Here is a 26,417-nt window from a genome sequence, read left to right as displayed (position 1 = left end):
TTTTTTTTACTGATTTCTATTATACTTGTTATTTTAATATATTGTGCATGGAATACAACGTTGATTGGAAATGTTATTATTTATCTAAGGAAATATGTAGTACGCATCTTTTAAAATATAAGGAACACGTAAACACATCTTTAAATTTTTTGACAATTGTTGACACTCATGTCATTCGTCAGTTTCACTGTTCTTAAAAGAGCGCTATATTAACTCAGTATGACGTATATAGAATTAATTACATTTTTCAACGTATCAGGAATAATAAATAAAACTACATATATCATTGTGACTCATGTTTACAACCACTCACAAATGCAACTTCATAAGAATTAAAAGCAAAAATAAAAACAATTTTTTTTTCTCGGGACATGGCATAACGTAGATAAAAAAAAAAACTTCTACACGTTACTTAGACTTGTTTAAATAAATACATCATTTAGTAGCGCATTGAAAAAGTATTATTAACATAAAACACTCAACATATTTTATATATATCGATAGTTTCCCCTAAGCCAAAAAAGACAACGATTGAAAACTTCCATTCAATCTTAAGACTTAGTTTTAGACCATTTTGTACCGGTCTGTATCATACTTGAATCAACGATATTTGAATTACAATGCGACATGCTAACCTAATTAGTCCTTCATTAAATATTTTATATTAGTTAAATATTTAGGCACTTATTAGACACTATTTTGTCTTTCCTGACCGCAAAGCGTCTCTACCGATCACCTTTTTATAAATAATTGTAAAATTGCAGATCTTTTTCCGTCTTAATATGACGTATAGCAGGGAATATACTCTGCATTATGATAGCACCTGACTATTAAAATGCAGTATATATAGCATGCGATTTAAATAGCTATTATAAGTTCTTTCCCTCAAAATACATTTTCGATGATTTTCAATTTGTTATATTTTAATGACTATTATTGATATTAATAATAAAAATAGAAAGCAATATATAAATTGTACTTATATATAAAATATATTTCATTTATAAATAGGTTAATAATTTTTAATATTGTATTAAGCGATTTTGTAATAAACATGCATACTATAAATATTTGAAACGTTTTATGGACGGAGCTATTTTTAACACCTACCGTAGTTTCTTAAAGCGAATTTTATTAACGTTGATAATAACGTTTTATCTAATGCTAATTTACAACGTTGTGCAATTCTATTGAATATAACATTATTATTCACGTTTGGTATTTGTGACGGCGAGAATTATTTGAAAATAATCAATCTATATTAAATATAGATGATTGATGATTTTATTTGTTCATTTTTACTTAATGATTCTTTTGTCTTTGAATATAGAAATAGCTATTTTTATCATACTACTAATAACGCAGTTCATTTATATACTCTATAAATGTAAATATTTTTAAAAACATTTGTTCCCATATGCACCCGAACTATTAAAAATTATAACGAATTTTACGAGTGTAAAATTTTGCGTATGGCTGTGTTTTAAAAAAAGAATTTCTAAATCAAGCAAATAATTCGCTGTAAAAAGATCGCACGTGAAAAGATATTTTAATTCACTATTATTAAAACGAAGCACGTAATAATTATTAATGCTACTCAAATGAGATTTTCGTAAAAGAATCCTAAGCAGATATATAGATTCATTATTATATTTCACTGATTTATTGAACGGTGATTAAGTTATTTGACCCGCATGGAACGTTGCTTGTTCATATTGGTGAGCATAAGAGAAATGTAGGAGGTAAGCAGATCGTCCATCTTGTAGCCCAGCGATGTTTCACAAAGGAGTTTGGATCCTCGCACTAGATTCCCGATCGTCATGTGGAAATACGTGTTGCCAGAGGACCAGTTTGAAATTCTTGTGAATGGATGCGTTACCAGTATATCCTGGAAAAAAATCATTATTTAAATTAGATTTAAAACAAGTTAAATCGTTTAAAATATGGTGGTCAACAGCTGGACATAGGTATAGACGATAAATTGAAAATACTTATACGGTATTACGTCCGCTATTACATAATGTATAAAAAGTGTGCATAAATAAAAGAAACTATTTTCATAGTCTCTACAAGCGTAAGTTGTTGTTTATTCTTGTGCTGAAATACCATAATTTTTCAATACACGAATGTTTTCCACACTAAGCCAGCACTTGAATTGTATATAAATATGAATCTGAATATCCAATTTTTGGTTACATAGGATATTTGAATATAGGTGTAATTACTTTGAAAGGGCGAATGTACAGCTCATTTATTAGCAAAAGGCTTTAAAGCTTCTACACCTATAACCAATCCTTTATATAAAGTTGATGTTTAGTGTCAGTATTTATATGCTAAAACAACCATAAAAATAAAAACTGGTGTGTTTGAAATTTTAATATCTAAAAATAAGAAGCGAACGAAAATCTATTGTAAAATATAAATCAAGACTAACGTAAAAATTTAGGTATAAATAGTTAAACAAAGGAAATGGAAAATGACGAAAATGATTTGAAATACTCTTTTACGCACTTTTTCTTCAAAGTATTAAGCCGACAAAAGCGATAGCAAATTTAACCAATTATGCTGTTTTAAGGTTTCAGTAATTAGTATTTACTTGGAAATCTTAGTTTCTTTTGGACCTGGTTTTCACTGCTCACCAAGTGGCAATTGCAGATTCTGACGTTGATTGAGGATAGGGCGCAGGAAGGCTTAACCTTAAACCTATTTTAAGGTAGCGAAGCTCGATGACTACCTGGGTCCGCTACATTCAACATCACCGGGTTGGGAAAGCCGCTCAGTTCTTAGATCTTTTAGGTAGACGTCTCATCAAGTCTAGATAAAACTCACCTTCGATTGTGGATGAATCAGACTAACGCCGTGCTTGTTAATAGCTATGAGGAGGAGCTCCGGGTAGTTGGGTTCAGTTGTTTGCTTCACTTCGAAGAAAGCTGAGCCGAACGTGGGCCATCGGTAGATGACCTTGAGGAAGGTGATTTTCGCGTCCTCAGGCGTCATGCCGGCGTCCTGGTTGTAGGATGCGACAATAGCGCGCTTCCAATCTGCAGAGCTCTGTAGTTTTATCAAATCAGCTGGTACCAGTTCGCGGAGCATTTGTCTGGAATAAATGTAATTTTAATTACATAAAAATTTTATTACTGTTAATATTGTAATATACTAAAATATATTATTATTAGAATTCCGTGTATATATAGAGTTACACGAGTCTGTCATGTAAAAATTTTATAAGATTTTTGGCTTCGAATAAAAAAGTATTGTTAAGCATACAAAAATATCTTTTTGATTAGTAATCGTCCTAATAGGTCGACTGATTTTGATCATACTAGTATCTACGTAGAATCATTGTGAACTTCACGATAAGAATACCAGAAGAAGACAACTTGATAGAAACTAGAATCATATTGAGCCCCGCCATTATGGAAACCTTACACAACGGGGGTTCTAAACACGTCCTGATTTAAGTCGAGCTGCTAACAAACTAAAACGGTTTTTTTGGTCACTTTTACAATGTCTTTGATCTTTTTCACTTTAAAAATAATTATTCTACGGTAGTGTGTTGTATATTGTCCACCTAGTAGATAGGTCTCCAATAGGTGGGCCGACGACGTAGTTATAGTCGCGGGATGTCGTTCGATGCGGAAAGCGCAAGACCGGTCATGGCGGCGATTTTTAGATTAGGCCTATGACTTGCAGTGGGCGTTTATTGGCTGAAAAGAAGTGTGTTATTAATAAACTGTAGCTCACGTAAGGTTTATTAATTCTATGAAGCGTACTTGCGTTGCTAAACTTGCGTAATTTTTTTTTGTATTTATTAATATTCTTCTGAACGTAGATCAAATTATCATATATATAAATATATGTATATTTACAGTCACACATTGCGCATTTATCGAATTGCGAAAGGATTTAAATAAACAATCCAGCGCAACTCCGCATTTATTCTAGCCCTCGTAGGGCATAAATAATAGTTATTTGAAACTCGCTGAATTCAGGCCTTCAACTGGTTCTATTAAAAGTCTCTGGAATAGGCCTGTGTCTAGTAGTAACCGCCTTACTGTTAAAAAGATGATGATAATATTTGATTAACCTTAACACGGTAATGCAGCAGCTGTGTCAACATAAACTATGTTTACGGGTACAAATTTAGTACCAGTATTAATAACATGTGACAATGCTTACGGTATTGCTTGCAACTCCTGTTTGTTGTCACCAAAGCGCGCGCGGTAGGCCAGTGCGGCTAAGCGGGCTGCCTCCTCGCGACCGCAGCGGTGGTACCCTCGCAGCAGCTTCGGCAACTCCTGGTGGAAGTGGAAGATGACGTCCGCCGCGCGGTCTTTACCCGGCACCGTGTTTGTCCAAAGTTTCTTCATGAAGAACACCTACAATTATTTTCTTATTAATAATTAATAAATAATACCAGAATGAACAAGCTGGCAAACAGGGCGTTGCTAGACCATAACTAGGTGGATCGACATAGTCAAGGTTGCTGGAAATCGCTCGATGTGGGTATCGCAAAATCAGTCATTGTGGTGATCTTTGGAAGAGCATCTATCGGCTGACATAATGATGACGAAGTTGAAATAATGCTCGATCTCTGACTTCGGCTCTCATTGTCAAGCTCACAGTCGCTCTCTACAATAGTCTGCTAAGTATATTCACATAACTAATTAAATTTTAACTAAAAAAAAACACAAAAACATTTTATTTTAGCGATTTGAAATCTTACTTGATACGTAAATTGCGGTGTTATGCCATCTCGGGTAGGCCGCGCCTTCTTGATCCAGTCAGTCAGATGACGTACAAAGTCGAAAAAGAAATCGCCTTCCGGCACCGATATGACCTTATCAGCTATCTTAACGAACAAACTAAAGCCTTCACTAGATCTGAGATTCAGTCTCTGTGCTATATTCTGGCAAAAGTCTTTCGCCCGCGTCGAAGAGTCAACCTCGAACGCTTCGTCCGTGTCGTCTGGGAAGTACACTTTATGGAATATTTGAGTTGTCTTGTGCTGTATCGCTTCAACTTCTACTTGATGTGGAGGATACTTTCTTTGACCATTTCTTAATGTCTTTTGAAGTCTTTGGAGAGAGTCTTGAGCTATTGGATATCGCCTAGTTCTTAGGAATAAAGTTAGTTCTCTTAGCAAACCTTGACTGCAAGCGAACAGTCCGGTCGCTAACCACATCAATTCCCATCCTCTTTCTTCAGACATTCTATTTCTATTATCCGTCAATTGTTTCATAACTTGACAATATATCTCGTCCCTTAAAATCTCATGTTTTAAAGGACCATCGAAAATGTGATCAGTGTACTCATTACCAATGCGGGGTCGCTTCGACGGTAAATCTCCCATGTATTTTAATATCGCAGTGAAAGCGAAACAAGCTTCCTCTGCCAACTCCTCTTTAGCTTGAAGTTTCTTTAGAAGAGGCAGTTTTATGGGCTCACGAGAATGTCTCCATAACTCTTCTGAGCCACCTCTCTTCGCTGTTGAAAGCGTAAGTGCCTTAGATACTGTTCGTTTTGGAGGCAGTCTAAAGTGGTCTAATGCATACTCTAACAACGTATGTGGTTTATCCCTAGTTTCGGTTCCGTTAAATGTACTGGTAGGCACTCGGCGACCGTGTTGCGCTCCTTCCTGACAGAACAACGACAGTATATCTGGCGGGGGCTTAGTTAATGCGGGTAAAACGTACACAGTTTCTGCTGGAAAATCACCTCGCTCCATTGTCCTTTCACACCTGCCTATACACCAACCATTGTTGAGTACAGATTCACCAGTGCTATCTTCTTCTAAAATAATCAGATCTCCTTTCTGGAAGGTTAGAAAACTGGAACCTTCCCCAGGCGCTTTATAATCTTGTAAAGCTATGACGTATTTCGACCGCTTCTTTAGTCCTTCGAGGAAATACACAACCAAGTCTCTGATGTCTTCCGCGTTTGGACTTTGGAATGTGAATTCCTCTCCTCGTACAGTTGATAAACTGAAGGTTTGTGTAAATACTTTATTAGTCTTTTGGCTTGAGACGGTTGTTATCTCTGGAAATGATAATTCTAACAGTACTTGTTCTTGATCGTCCACCACATACACTCCTGTCCAGTTTACAGCTATAATAACGTCGTTTTTAGGCAAGTTAGGTCCTGAGTTTCTGTATGCTTCATAGAATCTTGAAAATAACAGAGGCCATTTGAATTTCGCGTAACTCACAACATCTTCTTTAACTCTATAAGCTGCAACTTTTTCTTTGACGTAGTAACTCTTTTTATATGCTTGAACCACTAACGCACCCCATCGGTCTACTGCTTTTTCAACACCAGTTAAACAGTAATCTGGGATATAATTAGGCAGTAGCGTAAACAGACGTTCTGTATTCATGTCTTGCCCATATTCGATGTAGTATTGTTGTGCTGCTATCATTGCCAAGTCCTCTTCTTTGTCACATCTATACTCGCCAAATTTGACTCCTCTAACAACCTGCTGGTATATCAGATTAGTGGCTACTTGATCTTCAGTCGGGTCGTGCCACGGAGCAAAGATTTCTTTTCTAAAGAATAATCTCCAAGGTGCATTTCTTTCTTGGGCTCCCTGTTCCTTAGCATATTGTTCGCATTGAGATATCGCATCCATAACGTGATCTCCGCCACTTCCAAGAGAACTAACTTTGTCAAATAATGCGATGTATAGAGAGAATCCGAATTGATCACGTAGTCCAATTTTATCAGATAATTGGTTGCAAAGTTCTCGTGCTGTGGTCGCTGAATCTGCTAATAGTGTCTTAGTGTTGCCATCCATGAATGTTATAGGTAACATTATAGGTTTCTTCGATTTTGTAGCTTGTAACTCTAGCCAGGAAGGAGGCTGGTTTCTTGTACCATTATTGAAAGTTCTTTTTAATCTATCTTCACAATATGGGGCATAACCGGGTGGTCCTTCCCTTATAAACGCTCGAAGATAGTTAACGAATTTCTCACTTGGTGCAAAGCAACCAACACATAAAGAAAGTAATATCCATCCTCGTGCATGCGACGATTTTGATGGATTATTTGTCAGCTGTTTACATATTTGGCAGTATATTTCGTCTCGGAGTTCAGCGCGGAGTATACCGTGACCTATTATGAAGTGAAGTTTTTCTAAGTTTGACGTTGGTCGTGACTCCAGCCAGGATTGATAACTATCCGCTGTGTATTCTTCATCCTGAAATGAAAAGTAATCGATTTAAATTTGGTAACAAAGTGGACAAACATATATTCTATAAAATTGTCTCTTTGACTCTGTATTTAAAATGCATGAATTTCGTATCAATCTATGTCTAAGATGTAAACCATCTAAATATAATATTTAATAAAATTTGAATAATAATACCTGAAGTTTTCTTCTAACATCTTCACCGAGTTTGTTCTTCCTTTTCAAAGTCAACGAAACTAATTTGTGTCTTATAGATCTCGGTTTTTGTTTATTTAGATATGATTCGGGATCAACGCCCATCATTTGCGCTTCTTGAAATTCTTTGGATCGAATGAAATTCCTGCCAAGTGTTGCAGTTACTTTAGACATGACAGATGTGTTATCTCTGTCCATTGTATGATATCGAGGTTCGGGAAGATCTCCTGTGAATCGTAATATTGTTACCCATAACGCTTGGGCAGCCTGAAAGAATTGATTACACTTTAAATACCTTATTCTAATAAACGTAAGGATTTACGAGAAGTTTTCAGTATGATTTATTGCTGCAACTGCAATCATAGTTTGAAAATTAATTAGAATTTAATTTGTTTTAATAACACTTACCAATTGATCGCCTTGAGTGTGTAACGGCAGTAACGGATGTTTCAGAGGCTTCCTAGAATATTGGTGTGTAACATTGCCTTGGAAGTACGTGGCAGCGAATTTTTGGAATTTAAATTCAGACAAATCCTCCTCATCTTCAGACGTTGTCTGCATTGGAGTCACCATCTGTTTGTTACAAATGATTTAATTTACCTCAAAATCGAGCGTATAATAATGAAATATTAATTAGAATTTAAGGCAGCTTGAACAGTTGCTCGTCTGAAATGGTAGTGGGCGAGACACACCGCCCATGCGTCCGACAACCGTTGGGTCCCAAAGGTTCTCGAGCGGTTCCACGAACCCGTAGACTTGACGTGGATAAGCCTTCCACTAAATGGACCGACGACATAATTAAGCTCGCAAAAATCGCTGGATCGCAGTGCGAAACGGATCATTGTAGCGATGTTTATAGTTCCTATATCTTGTAGTGGTCGTCTGTCGGTTGACATGAATGGACGAATGAACATTTGTGTAAATTACCTCCTGCTGATCAGCTCTTTGCTGTGGTAAATCACTAAACACCGATGTGTCCTTAGGAGCTGGAGCCTCGCTGCTTGAATCTGGTAGAAAGTCGAACATTGCTTCTACCAGCTTGCTGTCATCGACCGGTTCGTCTTGCTTACGAGCTGCTTCTTGAAGTAACGTCCTCTTTGCTTCCAATTGGCGTTTCTCTTCTAATGCCAGTTCAGCTTCGCGTCTCTCCAGTTCATACATACGCTCCTGATAATAGACATATATGCAACGTTTAGTCATAATAAGGAATTTACATTTAAATTTCACATAACGATCGTTCAGTTCAGGCATATTAATTAATTTCGTGATACGTGATCTATTGTACAATTAATAATTAACAAGCAGAACGGATATAAAGAAATTCCCTACAGTTTTTACATGATTTAAATGTTTACCAATAATTACCAATTACCTACTGGTGCAAGCAGTGTTCATGAAGAAATAGTTGTTATGAAATTGAAGAGATGTATTGAAAGTAAGATTGTACGTAGATTTTCACGCTATACATATTTTATTTGCGATATAAAAATATTATAATTTAAAAAAATTCTTATTAATGATACGTTTACATTTACGTAGAATTTTTAAATGCTTGAATGGTAAAGTCAAAAAATGTAAACTGACACAGTACGGAAATTCCAAGTCTTCGTCACATATGCACTTTGTCCACACACTCATTTTCCTTTTTGCAGTTTTAATAACACGACCGAATTTGGAAATAGTTCGCATTGTAGCCCCACTGACTGCACTGTTGTTACGACGCCGTACGAGTATACAAAGGCTAGCGAAGCGAGACTTGCAGGTTCGAATCTCGTTGCATAAGTGCATGCACCAATGCACTGTGCTTGAACGCGTTCAATTACACCGTTTCATGTAATTAAGTTTAAAATAATGAAGGTTTACAGGGGCGGTTGAGTGGCTGTCGATTCATTATCGCACAACCACTATTGCTTAACATACATCGTAATCACATTTCACAAAGCACATACTGGTATATCAAGAAAAATGTGTATTTTTATATAGACTTTCAAGGACAATTTTACTCTAGTTTTAAATTTATGTAATTTTTTATGAATCATTAACTGTAAATCTTATTTTCTCTATATATTTATTAATTTCAGTTAAATCAAGTTGATCTATCAAATTTAGTTTATTAAAATATGAATTTTAATGTTTACCTACTTTATTTTTGTACGAACGCTTAGGTTTGCCTGAACAAATTTACACTGTTAAAAAATGCGTATATTCTGTCCAAAATCGGAATAGTTAATTCAATTTCTTTGTCTTTAGATACGATCTACCCAGATTGCGGCAAAATCTAACCACAGTGACAATCTAGGTAATGTATTAATCATATCTTTAAGATCAATGTCGATAGATTAACTAAATATTGATCTACATTGGATAATACAATCATATCTCGTGTCAGCTTGATGCTAACATTAGTAATGTCTTTAGGCCCAATTTTACGTATTTATGTAAGCGTCACGTCTTGCTTTAAATACACTTATTTTAAGGCGCAGTTTATACGGATGTTAGTATTAATTGTTTTGATCACATTATCCACCAAAAAGGTGTGAACCTTGAGAAGCTTATCGTTACAGGCAAGATAAAAGTAAAAAATGAGGGAGCAGAAGTTCAATGTGTACGACAAATCAAACATGCACCACTCAAGACATGGTTTACGATACCCCGTAGCCAACAATCGCAACCGATGGTGTAGATTTGTCAAGGAGACAGAGAACCGAAAGGGTCCCGATCCTCAGCAACGAGGATTACGACTCGAAAAAGAGGACTAATATTGTTATTGTGAAATTACGTTCTGGTACAAATAATGCTACTTTACTTATATATACTATACGTATACTTTTATATCCTGAGAACGGATATTTTACTACATATTCGTTTAGTTATTTTAGATTTTTAAGTAATTGCGTGAATAACAAATTTCTTCAGTTTCTTACTAGAAGACAAATGATTGAATGGATTGAAGTAGGTTCTGCGGTCAAGCAGGAGGAAGTTGTTTTAAACGCCCATTAAAAAACCTCGGGCAATGTTTTAATAGAAAAGTAATATCCGTATTATAATGTTATATATATATAGTTAACACGTGTGGTTATGGTTATTTTCAAAGTTACGTGTATGCCTTTCGTTCAACTTGTACAAATTTTACTATTATTTGCTTAAAATATTAATTTTAAGGCTTCCATGCAAAAACTACGAAGTCCAATGTCTTTTCCATCGGTTATGATTAATGAGGTTTTCACTAGATATCGATTAAATAATCCGATCACCTTTTTAATTTTAATGTAATTAATGTCTCTCTTGTACTGATCATTTTTTTGTTTATAATATTAGTTTTTTATTTTTTTTATTTTTTTAACAAAACCATAGTATTTTTATGTTAATACTTTTTATATAAAAAACACAACAATTTCTAACTTTTCATTACACGAATACAAAAAAAATAGGAACAAGAAATGAGCCTTAATTATTTGATAATCGGGACCAGTACTATGATATTATCGCAATGTACATTATACAATCTGACGTGTTTAAGTTTCATTTGTTATTATCAATCATAAACAACATTTTTTCTTTCAAACTACATTATGTAATGGCAGACTATATGTCTTATGAACATTCTTTACCAGTCAACCTAGAATCGGGCAGAGATAATCAATTCGCAATTGTGTAAATATCTATATGTATGAAAAGTAAACATAAACTACATTTTTTCATAAATGACTATTATATAAGTACGACTTTTTCAGTTATTCATATAATTATTTACTTTTGATCATTTATCGCACGATTACGTCATGACAAAAATGCCAGAAGAGCCCCCCATGTTAGGCAAGGGACTGATAATAAACATTAATTAATTATAATATGTAGTAATTCGAATTTTAAAAACGTTTTTTCTTACTATATTAGCATTTAATTATTTGTTGTTTCTGAAGCCATTGATTTTTGGATACGGTTCACCATACATTGACAGCAGATAAGTAATATTGTATTTTGTATCAATCACTATGTATCAATTATGCCAATATTGCCGTTAAGCGTCTCCAACTTTCATTTTGAACTATTTTTGTGTTAAGAAAAGTTGTTATTAACGACTATAAAACTAAATGTTTATAAACAGATTCATTTACTTACCCTATAGTTCTGTTCTGCTATTTCCTTGGCTCGCGTGTTGCCCTGGTGCTGTAATCTCTGTTCCTCTTGCTTTCTCAACCGCAAAGCCTCATTGTGTGCGATTGTCTCCTGTTTTATTCGTCTGAAGCGTCTCATAGCAATCAGACGTCTCACGTGGCTCTGGATCTTCACAATCGCCCACATCTTGTGCCCGTATGAACGACGGACTAGATATCCACGTGCTGCGGCCTGGATATGGTATATGGTAAGAAAGAGTCTGATTTGCCAAATAAAATAATTTTAAATGATATAAAGAGAACTACGTTACCAGGAATAAAGTAAATATTTTAAATTCAGTTTTTGTATAAAGAAACATAAATTTGATCTATGGTTATTAAATGTTTAAGAATTGCGGACCCACGAGGCGAAAAATAAACCAAAAATTTCAATTTAGACAAACAGAGGTGTGCAATGGTTAAGAACTTCAGACACAGGAGGCGCACTTATATTTTTATTTTTAAAAATGAATGACAACATCCTAAAATCGAAATGCTTTAGAAACAAAAATTCATGACACAATTTTTGCCAATCCGCAATAGACCCGCTTGGTTGATAACCAATCGTACCCTTAACTGGAGAGGAAGTTTATCTCCATAGACCAGATAATCAGAGATAATATGGAGACTACTTTGATGAGTTACTTATAAATAAATTAAGAAATTGAACTATTTTCGAAGTCCCTTCTTGTACATGTGCTTGTCTTCTTACTTTCTCTTCGTAATTTTTCCATAATATTACAGAATGCTACTAACCGATCACTGCTTATGTTCCTTAGGAAAAATTAAAAAGGTAAGCAAGGGTTACAGAAAACAAATTTAATAGATACTTACTTGCAATGAAACAATATGGCCGCGTAAATGTCTAAATCTATGAGCCAAAACTCTTGCGCGAATCAATGCCTGCAGTCTCGCATATCCAACTTTCATTTTGTTATATCGGATTCTCTGCAACTTTCCTCGCCAGTGACGCTGAATTAATATCGCTGCGGCTCTCATCTTCAAGAAGCGTCTCCTATATACCCAACCCCTAATTGACCTCTGTAGGATTAGTATTTTTCTAGTAAGTACTCTGTCTCTTTCTTGTTCTAAGAACAAGTCATGAGCATCCTTCAAAAACACCTTAGTGTGACCTAGTTGATAGTCCGATTTACCGAGAACAGTGGCACAAATTTTTGCCGTTGCAGCACGACAGTCAGTCTTATGCGCCGGAGGGACACCAGATATTAAAAACCTATACCTCTCAACGAATTCTTTAAAGCTATGTCTAATTGGATATCCTGCTCTCCTGATACGAATAGTTTCCATCATTCCCGAGTACCGCAGCTGACGACAGCAAAGACCACGGTCGAACATCATCGGTTTCTTGAATTCATTAGGCTTAATACACCGAATAAAGAAAGGCTGACATGTACCCAACGTACGCATCAATAAATCTAGTGACTTTTTAAATTGAGTAGAAAGCGTTGGTGCTCTTTTCCGTGTTTCCGAACCCATGACGATGTCCTCTTGGAAAATTTGCTTCAGGAATTTATTCGTCGATATATGAATGAGCTGAAGTAAATCTGCGCTGAACGTATCACGATTTTTCTCAAGGAATCCACGAGTATCGTAAAAGACAATGCCTGCGAAATGATTCAATCCAAAGCTCGTATTTATGTCTGACTTTGGTTTGAGATAATTTCTATGAAGGCCATGAGTTTTATGTAGCTTGGCCAGCATAGTTTGGTCGGTACCCTTAGGGAACTTTGATTCTTCATCGATCAAAGCCATAATATTTAATTGTTTTAAAGCGATTAAATCTAAAGCATCTTGATTGTCTACGAACTCTATGTGTTGCCAGTTTATACCTTCATGGTTATACTCCTCTTGTTCCAATTTAAATATATGGCGGACAAAGAACTGTTGGAGATTCTCGTTGGCAAAGTTAATACAAAACTGTTCAAAGCTGTTGTGATCGAAGTTTTCAAATCCGAATATATCCAATACACCTATTGCTGTTCTTGTTGTGGATTTTGGTTTATAAATAGCGGCGTTGATTTTTTTTACGATTGTCACGAAAAGTCTTCCGTAGATACCTTTTACAAAAGCATCTCTTATATCTACAGATTGGTTTTTACTTAACGTTGACACGACCGTTTCGCCGTGCGCAAAAAGTGTTTTTCTAGTGAGCGCGCCTATAAGAGATTGGGTGGGTACTCCTAACAACGTTGCGACTCTTCTGACGTTCGCTTGCTCTATTATCTCTGTTGCGTCTAAATTATCAACAACCGTGGCTTCATACTTGATATTACCGCAGTGCAAGACAGCTGCAAGTAATTTTAATATTTCCCATATTTCAGGTTCTGTAAATAATAAAACTTTCATAGCAGATCTAATGTCTGCGAATTCAGCGGCATCGTCTCTGCCCTCGCAGCTAAAATTGCCACCCTGGAAATGTAAAATGAGTAAGTCAGTAAAATTAAGTTAAATAAATATTATATTTGTATAATTTTATAATTCAGAATTCTTTTTACAATATTTTTTTTTATTTTTAAAATCTAATTAAATATTTACTCACTGCAGATAAGTATCTATATTCAGTCGGCTCTCCCAATTCGAGCTTCTTTTTCTCATCTTTGGATAATCCAGCCAACAAACAGTAAAATACGTGATAATTTCTTTCTTCTGTGCCTTGAAATACAATTCTAGATTTTTCTAATAAGTATTGTTCTATTTTAGCACCTTCTATAACTCCATTACTATTAAAATGTATATCTATGTATTTTCCGAATCTTGATGAATTGTCGTTTCTAACAGTTTTAGCATTTCCAAATGCTTCTAGGATAGGATTCGCTTCTAAGATCTGTAACATGGAAAATCCGCAAATGAAGACATTCAAATAATTAAATGACAAACAATCAAATTGTTTTTACAAAATCAATGGTATTTATCTTTAATCGTCATAATAATAGACAAGTACGTTTTTATTTTAACTAACAAATTCAAGATTGGTGTAAAATATTTACGTAACTTACGTAAGAATTATGCCTGACTTATCTGACATGAAGCCATTTATAACAAAAAATTATCACAAAAAAATAAATTCTATAGTATTAACCCTTTCCACTCCAATGTCGAGTGTCACTCGACACTGATTTTGTTCCACAAGCTCCACTGTCGACTGATACTCGACATGGTGTAATACTTCTTTTTGCGGAAAATTTTAAAACAGGAAAGATTTTTGTTACTAAAATGTTTGAATCACGAATGAATGAAACATATTCTAGAATCGCAAGATACTATAATTCAATCAAATTTTATCGATGCTACATAACAGCCTTGGAGTGGAAAGGGTTAATTTGACAATTATAATGCGTCAGTCTTGAACAGTCAAATTAACATTTTACTAGACATTTCTTTTTATCATCATTCTTTCAGCTGTAGAATTGGACCGGTTGCAAATGGCCTGCGTCTAGTGTCTTCCGAAGACTTTAACTGGATCGTATGTCCACCTTATTAGTGGATGTCTTACGGAGCTTTAACCGGACCGTAATTTTCACTGCAGAACCTTACTCCGACCCCAAAGGCTATCTTTTCTGCGCGTTATGTTGCCTGCCCATTATCACTTCAACTTGCTAATCCCCTGGGCTATGTTTACTTCTTTCGGATCTCAACCTCAACCTCGTGTAATATCAGAACCGAAAGACTGGGCCGTGATAAACTCATTTGGAAATACATTGGTCTTATAACTTCGTTTAAAGCCATTGACGGATATCGGAGTAAAAGTTGTTTCATAGTAAACTTTAGATTTAATTAAATGTTAAATAATCATATTGTTTGAATCGAACCAATTATCCTCATGGTTAAAAAATTAAGCGTTCATTATTGATAAGAGTCACCACCCACCTGCTGTTCTATCCAAGAGTGCTTGCCACTGATAGCGGCAAGGTACTGCAGGATCAGCTTGGTGGACTCAGTCTTCCCTGCGCCGGATTCCCCGCTGATGACGATGCACTGATCCTGGCTGTAGCGGCGCATGTGTGCGTACGCATTATCGCCGATCGCGAATATGTGTGGAGGCAATTCGCCGATTTTCCTCTCTTTGTATAATTTTATTTGGTCTGCTGTGTATATCGGTAGTATTTGGTAAGGATTTACAGCTACCAATATAGAACCCGTATATGTCTGTAATGAAAAACGCGGCCGAGTGTTATTTTACTATAAATAATTAGAAAGGAATTTAAAGAACAGTCCAAAATATATAAAGATGTTCTTTGTAGATTGTCTGTAATACCGGTAAATAAGAAAAATGTTAATTTATACATTCATATAGTAAAAATATCTCTTTCAATTTCCATACAAGTTATAACTTTATTTACGAAATATTTTGATTCATTTTGAATAGTTTAAAACAAAAAATACGCATGACTCGTATGTTATCTATCTTGTTCTGAGTTCGTCCTCGTGCTACTACACATACGTCATCATTATTTTAGGTGTAAATCGCCCACTACTTGACATATGCCTCCGCCATAGTTTTAATAAGACAGGTTTGAGAAGGATTCAACATTTTCTAATGAACTTGTCCAGGTCGTGTGTCCACCTTGTGGGTGTTAGTTTTACGCTACGCTTGCCGGTTCCGGGTCTCAACTCTGGAACCATAAGGTCCCAGTGGCCATCTGTTATGTGGTTTGTCCAAAGCCACTTGAACTTGCCAATTCGCTGGGCCATGTGGGTTAGTTTCATTTGTCTACGAATCTCTGCATTTCCTATTGGATCTTCACTCCAAAATAATAAGGCTAAAAGATTATCTGTTCTATGAGATAAAAAAGTATATAAAAGAGAAACTAACGTAAATGAGATTTTCATTGTAACGTATGAGAAGATTCCTCAGAATGCCGGCCTCGTGGAGGTCGCCGAGTGAGATCATGTCCTCGACGCCGTGCACGGAGGTTGCGTGCATCGCCTTGATGCGGCGCTCGGGCGGCAGCCATTGCTCCTGACCGTCGTCGTCGCGCACGCGGATGCGACGGCCCTCGGCTGCGAGCACGCGCGCTCCGATCGCGACGTCGAACTCCCGGCCCGACACCGGCTCGATCCATATGTAATCACCCTGGAAACCAACAAATTTGTCTATATCAGTCATTGATACATATATTTATTCAAATAACTTTTCACTTTAGATCATTTACAATGTAAACTCAAGTTCTGATAAAAATGCCGCCAGAAGAGATAATTAATGGTATCTTGTAACTTAAAATAAAGCTGCCTACAACAAACTTAGTCATTGTTTTAATTACTGTTACAAACAATTTCCTCTTTTATTAACATAATAAAATAAGATAATAGAGTTATTCGTTCCCAATCTATTTTACCACTAATAATCATTTATACTGTATTTTAAAAGTTTTAATCCTTTTCAAGTCATTACAAATTAATAAAGAGGTATATAAAGTCTATGGTAAATGTACAACGATGCCTATGTATCAGTTATAGTACCCGGCACTTAATTAGGCACATCGGAAATAAATCTCTTTAATTAACACTATCGGTTTTAGCTACTCTGTGTATGAAGTGGAAACCGAATGAGTTTATAAAATAATAATAATTGTCACGAAGATGCAACTTATTCTTTTACGATATGCAGTTTCTTAAGCATTTAATGAATGTGCAATAATACATTTATTATATAACATCACTAACATAAAGTTTCATCTATCCCTAATTACTAGTGTTGTTTATTTATTGATTTTTTTTATTACCAAATTAAATTGTTACAAATATTTTCTTATTTAATAATTCTTACACAATACACGTTTGAAATCGTTTAAAAACGTAACAGAATGTTGCGTAATAGTTTATAAGACAGGATGTGTTCGACGGAGCTGTCAATAAGTTTTCTAGAAAGTTCGAATCCTTATACATTTGACTGTTGAACGCACGGAGGATAATTATCTCGAACTAGGTGAAAGTGAGACTTCGTATCGAATACTAATGAGGTACATTCTTAGACTCTAGTCCTGTCTCATTTGATTGTGTCACCGCTACTGCCATTAGACTGCTATTATAATATTGAAAGTTCGCGTCCAAAGAACTTTAAATTGTTTCATCAAGAATTATTTTTTTTGTATCAAAACGTATTTTGTTATGAGTTGTTATAAATTCAGATATGAGTCAAACAAGTAAAGAATGTTTTTATGCGAGAATACTGTATTTTGTTGATTTTTAGTACTGACCAATCATTTACCAGTTATCTCTAGTCGTTTGGCAGTAGTTTATTCAGATGAAACATATATAGGTATATAAACTAAAGGTCCTAGCATAAATAATATACTTTACGTTATATTTTATTATTTACCGTATAAATACTAGTAGTTATATTATAATACAATTAAAATTTACTAAATTAAATTTTTACTTTATTACTTCAACCCATTGTTGTAAAAGCTTGGCGTAGCCATGGTGTTCAATTGGTTAGTAAAACAGCTTCTTCATAACAATACAGCGTTTCTCATGCTTTTCATTAATAAAAAATCTTAAAGTTATTTTAGCTTTTTAAACTGTAAAGCGATCAAAAATGTTTTAGGAACCGTGAGATAGGGGCCGTTCGCATCTATTTAGACGAACCTTAAAAAAATTATTAATATTATGTAGTGTGTTACACATATTACATTACTACTTACATTTACTAAAGTCTAGTCAAAATTATGTTATCTGTGGCAGTCTATAGTTATATGTCAAATTGACTTTTGACAATAGACGTCATCTGTCACCTTTCACGTCTGTTGCTTGCTTAGTATGTGCTTTCCATTCTTTTAATTAACATTAATACTAAACACAGTAAATGAAAACTTCAAAGACCACAAAACATGTTATATTCACATATATTACACGTTGCAGTCAATAGCTGTTATTAAATACGTTCTAATTTAATCAGCTGTGTATACTCTAGAAAGCTGCAAACATTCTAACCTGCAACAAGCGACTTCGCTCGTAAAATCTTACAGCAAACATCATAACGTGTACACAAACATTAAATATTTTTTTCTAGATGGTTACGTACCTCAAAAGTGGCAAACATTGCACATTATCACTTCTAACGAGTGTCTATTAAGTTTAATTACAGTTTCACATTTAAATAATAAGTATAAATAATGGCATCTCAGTGCGATGGTATGTACAACTGACATAGAAGGTATATTATTGTTTCCGATAACTTTTATCAATATAAAAATTGACAGCGCTGGTACTTGAGGTCGAGAGTTATTAATTGACATAGTACGTTATCTTCATTCATATTGTTGAGATACATGAGATATTTTATTAATAATTAAACAACTACTACAACTAAATGTTTAACACGGCAGCGTATATTTTCAATAATAAGCGTGTTTGATTGGTTATAGGTGTAAAAAGCTTTAAAGGCAAAGCTAGTTTGCTGTTTATTAATGCATAGTAGACTTTATCCAAAAAATAATCGTTTCAGAAATGAAAAGAGAGTTTTAAAAATTGAAGAAAAGCGTTTTGAAAATAACGCATATCAAATGTAACATATTTCAGAGTGACCACTTTACACAAGGTTATTGGTCATAGACGTAAAACCTTTGACGATGTAATATATATTTTAAATAAAATTGGTTCTATGGCATATATTTTCATTCTGTCATTTCTTTTAGGTTGACTGAATACAAACTGCGTATTCTTAACTTAAATATAACTATTATCAGCACAAATTAAATAATTTATTTAAAGGCCTGTCACAGGTGACATATTCATACATAACTATGTATAAACATTAATAAATAAATTACGCTAATTAAACTACACGTCATTATCAATTAAAAACATGACAATTGTAGAAGAAGAATAAAAACAAGTATACATTTGGTTTTGAAATGCATTAATTATACCATAAAGTAATCGATTGCACGTCATTACAATTTAAATAAACGCATACAACAATTTTTATTTCGTAGAAAACTAGCAACGAATGTCGAATCTCGCCTATTTTCTGGAAGTGTTACACAAAAACTCGTTATATTTACACTAATTACGTGTTCTGAGTCAGGTAGGTGTTGATACGTTGAACAAACGGTAAAATGGCAACCACGCACGCAATCTGACGGAACACACACATTTAAAGTAATAGCATAAATATAATATAGCATAAGAACCTACTATGTATTTAACTCCTTATTGTTTCTTAGACGTAGCCGTTTACGATGGTCCATATAAGAAGGCTCAAGGTAACCCATAAAGCAATGGCGAGGGTCGGAGCTTCGCTCTAAGATCTAACCGGATATAAAGAGATTTACATAACCAAAGACACGGACGTAGATCGAAGAATTGCTTATTTAAAGGGGCAACGAGCAGGGCACATCACTCGTGCTTCTCACGGCCTTTGGGTCTGAAAGGTTCCTGAGGCGCGATCACGAGCCTGTAGACGAGGCGTGGGTAGGCTTATGTCTATGCAGTGGGCGTCTATTCGTTGACATGATGTTAATGTCTTCGCTAAGACAATATTTATAAAATAATTACAAAATGATATTTAAATCATTATAAAGTAACTTAAATTACACGTTTTACGTAATTTTAAAAATGGAACATGCCAGAAATTCGTTATTTTGATTATATTTATTAATAGAAAAATATACGTTTCCAATTCATCGATAAACGTATGCATTGGGAATGTGTGTTAATAGATTGAATATTTTCGTGAACTTTCAATACCGGTCCACCTATACGCGGCGTGTACATACGCAAATGGACTTTCTAAACAACTGACAATAACTCAAAATTATAGTGTTTACCAGTGAAAGCATAAGAAGTAAAATTCTAAATGTTTACTTTGGAAAAACAAAACGCACGCTAACATAAACATTATTTAACTTCACGAAAAAGAAACGCAATTCACTGAAATCTATTATTATGTTTTTAACTATTTTAAATTCATTGTACACAAACTTTTTAATATTGCAATATTCTTTTCATAAACAACAGAATAAAAACGAGACGAAAGCAATAAGGTTACTATTCAATCTATTAAATCAATATGGGTAAAAAATGTAAACTCCGCGGTAAAAAGTTTTAACAAATATATTTTTTTGTCAAATTATACCGTTACGTGACAATAATAAATTGATATTTCTTATAATTTACGTGACTTAACAGAAACCTTGTATACCTACGAATATATTTTAATATTAAATTTTATTTCAGATAGGATTTGAGTTTGATCGATATAATATTATGGGGACCAGAAAGCAATGTCGTTTCTGTCGACATGTTTTACAGAAATACCGAATGATTTTCACTGCTCCGACTTTGAGAGTTTGTATACTAGATAGCAAAATGTTGTTGATAACGAAGGTGAATATATTATTGATTAGAAATAAAAACTTGTTAAAATATAGTCGTTTAAATTTAACTTAAAAAAGCGAATTACTTTCCGGTTCTCCTAATAGTTTATACAATGAAACTACAATTGTATGAATTGTAATTAACCTCACCAGTCAATCATTCCATGTATAGTAATCACTCTGAAATATATAACATTATTATTTTTTTTATTAGAAAGCGTCAGGCCAGTAATTTCTGGATGTACGGTCTTCAGGGATAAATAGTAAATAGTTATTTATTTTAATTTGTAGTAATCCTAGTTTTGTAATCGATGTTTCTTACTATATTATTATTGCAGTTCTTTTTTTTCAACCATATACTTTTGGATATGCTGAATTTTATTAATTGTTAGCAAAGGCTATACGTACACTTTTAAAGCTTGTACACTTTAAACCAATCATCAGTATTAGTATTTAGCCACAACAACCTCTACAGTAGTCTGTAAAATATATTTTTATTGTTTAATCGAGGATAAGCGAAATGTAAAATAGTAATACTGTTTAATCATTTCAACTAAAATGTTCAAGTTAGTCTGTTCAATTATTTGTCGAAGTAAGTCATCCTTATAAAGGAAACTTGACCGCTTCTAGGTTTCCTCCTACACTTAGCTGGTAAGTGGAGGCGGTCAACTTTCGCTCTCATTTTGGTAATGGTCCGCTCATGCAATCGCAACACGTTAATACATTTAGTATAATAATATATTGTCACTTGACTATACTACCAATTTTCCGCAAAAATATATTACTAATATTTTAATTGCAGTATTTTTAATTTATTCTACTCCATAAGAAATTTCGTCTTTCTTTTATGTACATGAAGTTATGTTTGCTAAACCTTTTACTTTAATATAACTATTTTCGATGTTCAAACTTAGTTGGCGATGGTGATACATTATAATTAACTTAGATAACCGTAAGATGTATTTGCTAGTTATAAATTAACGACCTATACATGATAGTAATAATTAATTCAATTTTGTTTTTTTTTATTAATATTATAATGTGTCGGAATGAGCAATAAGTTTATCTGATGGGGTATAATACAGCCTGCCGGTAATGGTGTCGTGTGTTATTTAGTACTACAAAATCTCTCCTCAGAAATAACAACTTTAAACTTGATATGATGGTACGTCTTACAAGCCCGAGCACAGAGATTTTTGGCTTCTTAGATTTAGGCAAATACTTACTTTAATAAAAAGAATTATTAAGTATTACTTGTTTACTTTAGTTTGTATGCTACGGACTTTACCATTTTTTTTTTTGGAAAATATGTTGAAATTTAATTAAAATATTTCATAATATAAATAAACATAAAGGGAATTAACAAGAAAGGTTAAAATAATTCAACACATAAATTTACAACTAAGCATCTTTAAGGAGAAATGAAAATCATCTAATAAAAGACAATCACAAAGACAGTTTCTTTAATGACCTTTGTAAACGCGTTCGACAGTTACAACCATCCATGACCAGGAAACACGATAAACCTGTTTCCCAATATCTATCTTATTCGAATAAGCTATCTTCGTTTGATAACAAAATAAACGAATGATTTAGAGTAAATAGAATTGGATGTTGTTGAAAAAGGAAATTACAAAGAAGTCATATTTTTATTGTAAAAGGAATGAGGCGTAGAATGATGCTTAAGACGAACGAAAGTAACAGACATAGACATGTTGAAGTGGCAGGTTGTGAGCCACATGGCGCGCAAAAGATAGCCACTAGGGCCTCAAGGTTCTGGAGGAGAAACCGTGGTGTGCGCAGAGTAGAAGGTCCATCAATAATAAACGTGGACAGATGACGTTGTCAAGGTCGTCGGAAGACCCTGGCTTTACTTCCATCGCTCCTATTTTAACTCTATGGGGGAAGTCTATGTCTAGCAGTGGACTCAGCGAATGATGACTCAGCGAAGGACCCTTTAAGAATACGGATACTGTTGTAAGATCGCCAATACTAGGATCCATGCCCGTCGCTATCGTGTTAAATTAATGAATAACCATCGTACTAGGATACGATAACTGCAAAACGAATGTTGTAGAGTTCAATGCCCCAGTAGCGGCTACATTCTGACGGAATGTACTCTTGCCAAACGCACCGATCGGAAACCGCCTGGAAAATGTACCGCTTTAGGCTTACTCACTTCGATTTGTGTTGAAATCGTGTCCGCGATAGTGGCGGAATGGCTAGACCGAGCTTGTTTGCGAGTAACAATTTCCATTGTTTCAGAATTGTTTTTGTTATATAAATTATCAGTAACATCGATCTGTTTTTGCTTTGGCATGGTTTTGACTCCTTGAAGATGTAAAATATCATGTTAGATAAATTATATACATTTATTTATAGAAATTAACTATATATTAAAAGCAATTGAAATACTGACAATTTAAAAGAAAGTTCCTTTTATATATAGTCTATAGACAAATGTTGCTTAATATTTACTAAAGAATTGTCCTGTCCGATCTTTATTTGAACCTACCATCGTACGAATTTACAAACAGTAATCCCATAACTACAAATACAGTTATTCTCACTGTAACACCGTACTTTAAAATACGAATTTCTTTATTCTCGTATAACAAGTCTTTCGCCCCTTATAACGCGAGACTTCCCATGTTATATCACTGTAATGTGAAGTATGTAACGACTTGTTTTATATAATAAAACGCAACTAAACCGGTATATTATGAAGTACTGTTTCTTTTTTATTATTTAAGTCTCCTTAATTATGAAAAATATGAATTATAAGTATATAACGCGTTATACGAAAATCTTCACGTCTATCTTTAGCGCAGACCTGATCCAGCACTTGTTCGCCTCTTTCAGGCCATGGACTTGCTTACGTACTGAGATGCAGCCATAAGTTAAGGTCCAGCACCTTGTCCGGACCTATAGACCGTCCAAATATATAAAGAGGTAGCTCTACTACCAAAAACTTGGTGTAGTTATCAATGTAAAAAGAGATAATCTGTGTCAAAAAGAAGTCTAAAAGTCTTTTTTCTTTTTACGCCGATTACATTTTGTACAATTTTAACGCTGAATAATGCAGTATCATAGCTAAAGAGTCTAAAAAAATGTACAGCGCCATGTTACCAGTAATTTAAACTGATCAGAATTAGAATTTACTCGCAGCTCTACCACGAAAGGGATTTAAATGGCGATACGTTTCGATAATACAACAAAAAAGCTATGAAAGCAAATGAAACAATTTAATATATGTATATGTAAATTTGAAGCAAAAATTATGCTTTCATTATTATAATAAACATATTGAATAAAATGTTTTAAAAACCGTTGACTGAGGACTTAAACTGAATAATATCAAAACATCATTACTAAGTTTTGAAAAAAGTCTAGTGACACATATCACTGGAATTTGACCATCAATACTAACAACTGATGTCTTGTTCGAATAAACATTCGAAAGCTCGGTTAATTTCGGAAGTTAGTTAATGTAATCGGTTTGAGTTGCCGGCTAGTGTGGCACTACGTCGCACACGCAGAAGGAATATGAAAATGTCTTACAAAATTTCATGCTTATGTCATTATGAAACTAATACTTAATAAGTGGATTTAGCAGTTACTCGGAAATAACTATCTTATTTATTTTAACTTAAGAATCGGTGACGCAATATCGGTGATAAACATTCTAATACATAAGCTTTGCATTATATGAAAGGAGTGTCTCTTCGATTCTATTATTACTATAATAATAAAAATAATTGTAATTTGGAAATGCCTATTTAGCTCTCTTGAAACAGTAAGTAAACCTAAGCTATGTTGCAGTACACGTACGTTAATTTGTTATACACTATTATTATAAATACTATAATATTGATAACAATATTTTACCCCGAATATTAATTGTTTAATAAACATATTATTTATTCACACTTTATTCTACATTATTAGATAAAAACTAAAAAAAAGAAACAATTTACATAGTTACCTCAATACAATTTATACCAGACAACCTTTGGATGGAGATGAAAGACTTGAATAAATATACTCGTATTTAAGTGAAAACGATATTACATAAATGCGAATAAGTAACAAATATCCTATATTATTTAAGACGCCAAGGAAGTGCTCTTTTATAATCTTTTTAAATGCCGACAGGGATTTAGCGCATCTTATTGATATTAATTTATATTTTGATTCGTTGAACATAATTTACGTAAAATATAATATGTCGTGTTTTCCATTATGTTTGTTTTTGCTTGGTACATATTATTGGCGATGCGTTCACCACTTAATATATATATATGCAGCTGACAGTTACTGTACTTTGGCTATGTCCTGTTTTGTGTAACTTATAAAAAAGTGTTTATGAAATGTCATTTAATGTGGTCGAAAGACATAAAACTGGACGACGCGAATATTGTGAAGCACTGACACATCATTACCATGCAAATTCCTCGTTGTCTAAAGTAAGAAAGACTTGCTTTCTATTTGTCAGACATATGGGCTCTGTGCGTTGAACCAAAAGTAATAGACTTGGTGAAGATAAAATAATGTAAAAGATTACTGAAAGGTAAATGTTATCGATAGATCTTTTAAGGCTGTCTCTGTCTATCAAAATACCTATGGAAGATACAGGAAAGAGTCTTAGAGTATAGACCATGTTGGTGAAGATTTCTTCATCAACATTCATTCTTGTTTGTTATTTATTTTTATTTATGAAATGTCCTTCTCGTAGATACGAGATGAAAATTTGCTTTAATAAAATCGATTCATCTGAATCGATTTTATTAAAGCAAATTTTCACGAAAGGCCTAAGTCCACTTGTGGACCGGTTGGAAGAAGCCTGCATCCTGTGTCGTCCGACGATCTTAACAAAGTCCAGCTTATACATGAACGTCTAACGCCGCGTTTGCCGTGGTCTCGCCTCCAGAGCCAACAACTCTTTATCCAAAGAGGTTGGATAAAGAGAAAAACTTATACAGTTCTTTTTTACTTTTTTTATTTCGTGGTAATAAACCTGCATAAATGAACATAGGTAATGTAAACTTACACCTATCTTGATTATCGATGTCTATGTAATACGAGTCTTGTATGAGGGCGCAAAGTAATGTAATTCAAGGCAAGTTAGCCAGTAAAGCCTCGAACCTTGAACTTGCGATACTTCAGTCACGAAGTACGATGCACAGGGGTGCCAATACACTAAAACTTTATTTAATAACCCATTTATAATGCTATAAGGAAAACTTAACAAGATTTAATTTTTGCTAATTTTTTAACTCAAACATTATAATTGGTAATCGCGTTAATATTTCGATGAAATTTTAATTAGGTAAAGTCTGTCAGCAGAAGGACACCAAATTCTCAATAAATTCCTCCCTATGGGAGGTACGACGTTAAGCAATGACAATTACGACGCGAAGAAAAGGATTATATTTTGAATATTTAACATAATAAGTGATCAGAATCATTTTAATATTACTCAATTGCCATAATTTATCTAACCATATGAATTCGTTGTTGCTAGCGAATTGTTATGTG

At 34.1% G+C, this 26,417-nt stretch overlaps 1 protein-coding gene across 1 annotated transcript in view; it reads right to left on the bottom strand.

The window, feature by feature from the left end:
• Nucleotides 1–300: 300 nt before the first annotated feature.
• ck (myosin-VIIa ck) overlaps nt 301–26,417 on the bottom strand; it is a 44,727-nt gene continuing 18,610 nt past the window's right edge. The window contains exons 3-14 of the mRNA XM_068765432.1: nt 16,373–16,633; nt 15,427–15,705; nt 14,099–14,383; nt 12,373–13,968; nt 11,504–11,731; nt 8,309–8,548; nt 7,790–7,954; nt 7,364–7,648; nt 4,727–7,195; nt 4,180–4,379; nt 2,830–3,097; nt 301–1,888 (exon numbers count right to left, since the gene is read on the bottom strand). Of these exons, the coding sequence (XP_068621533.1) occupies nt 1,682–1,888; nt 2,830–3,097; nt 4,180–4,379; nt 4,727–7,195; nt 7,364–7,648; nt 7,790–7,954; nt 8,309–8,548; nt 11,504–11,731; nt 12,373–13,968; nt 14,099–14,383; nt 15,427–15,705; nt 16,373–16,633 (6,483 nt within the window). The 3' untranslated portion in view covers nt 301–1,681. The remainder of the gene's footprint in view (nt 1,889–2,829; nt 3,098–4,179; nt 4,380–4,726; nt 7,196–7,363; nt 7,649–7,789; nt 7,955–8,308; nt 8,549–11,503; nt 11,732–12,372; nt 13,969–14,098; nt 14,384–15,426; nt 15,706–16,372; nt 16,634–26,417) is intronic.

Source organism: Battus philenor, unplaced genomic scaffold (assembly GCF_028537555.1).
Source record: "Battus philenor isolate CCGP_79_NKW_IND1 unplaced genomic scaffold, ilBatPhil1.0.hap1 SCAF_2, whole genome shotgun sequence".
Taxonomy (NCBI): Eukaryota; Metazoa; Arthropoda; class Insecta; order Lepidoptera; family Papilionidae; genus Battus; species Battus philenor.
This window is presented reverse-complemented; position numbering and strand designations above follow the sequence as displayed.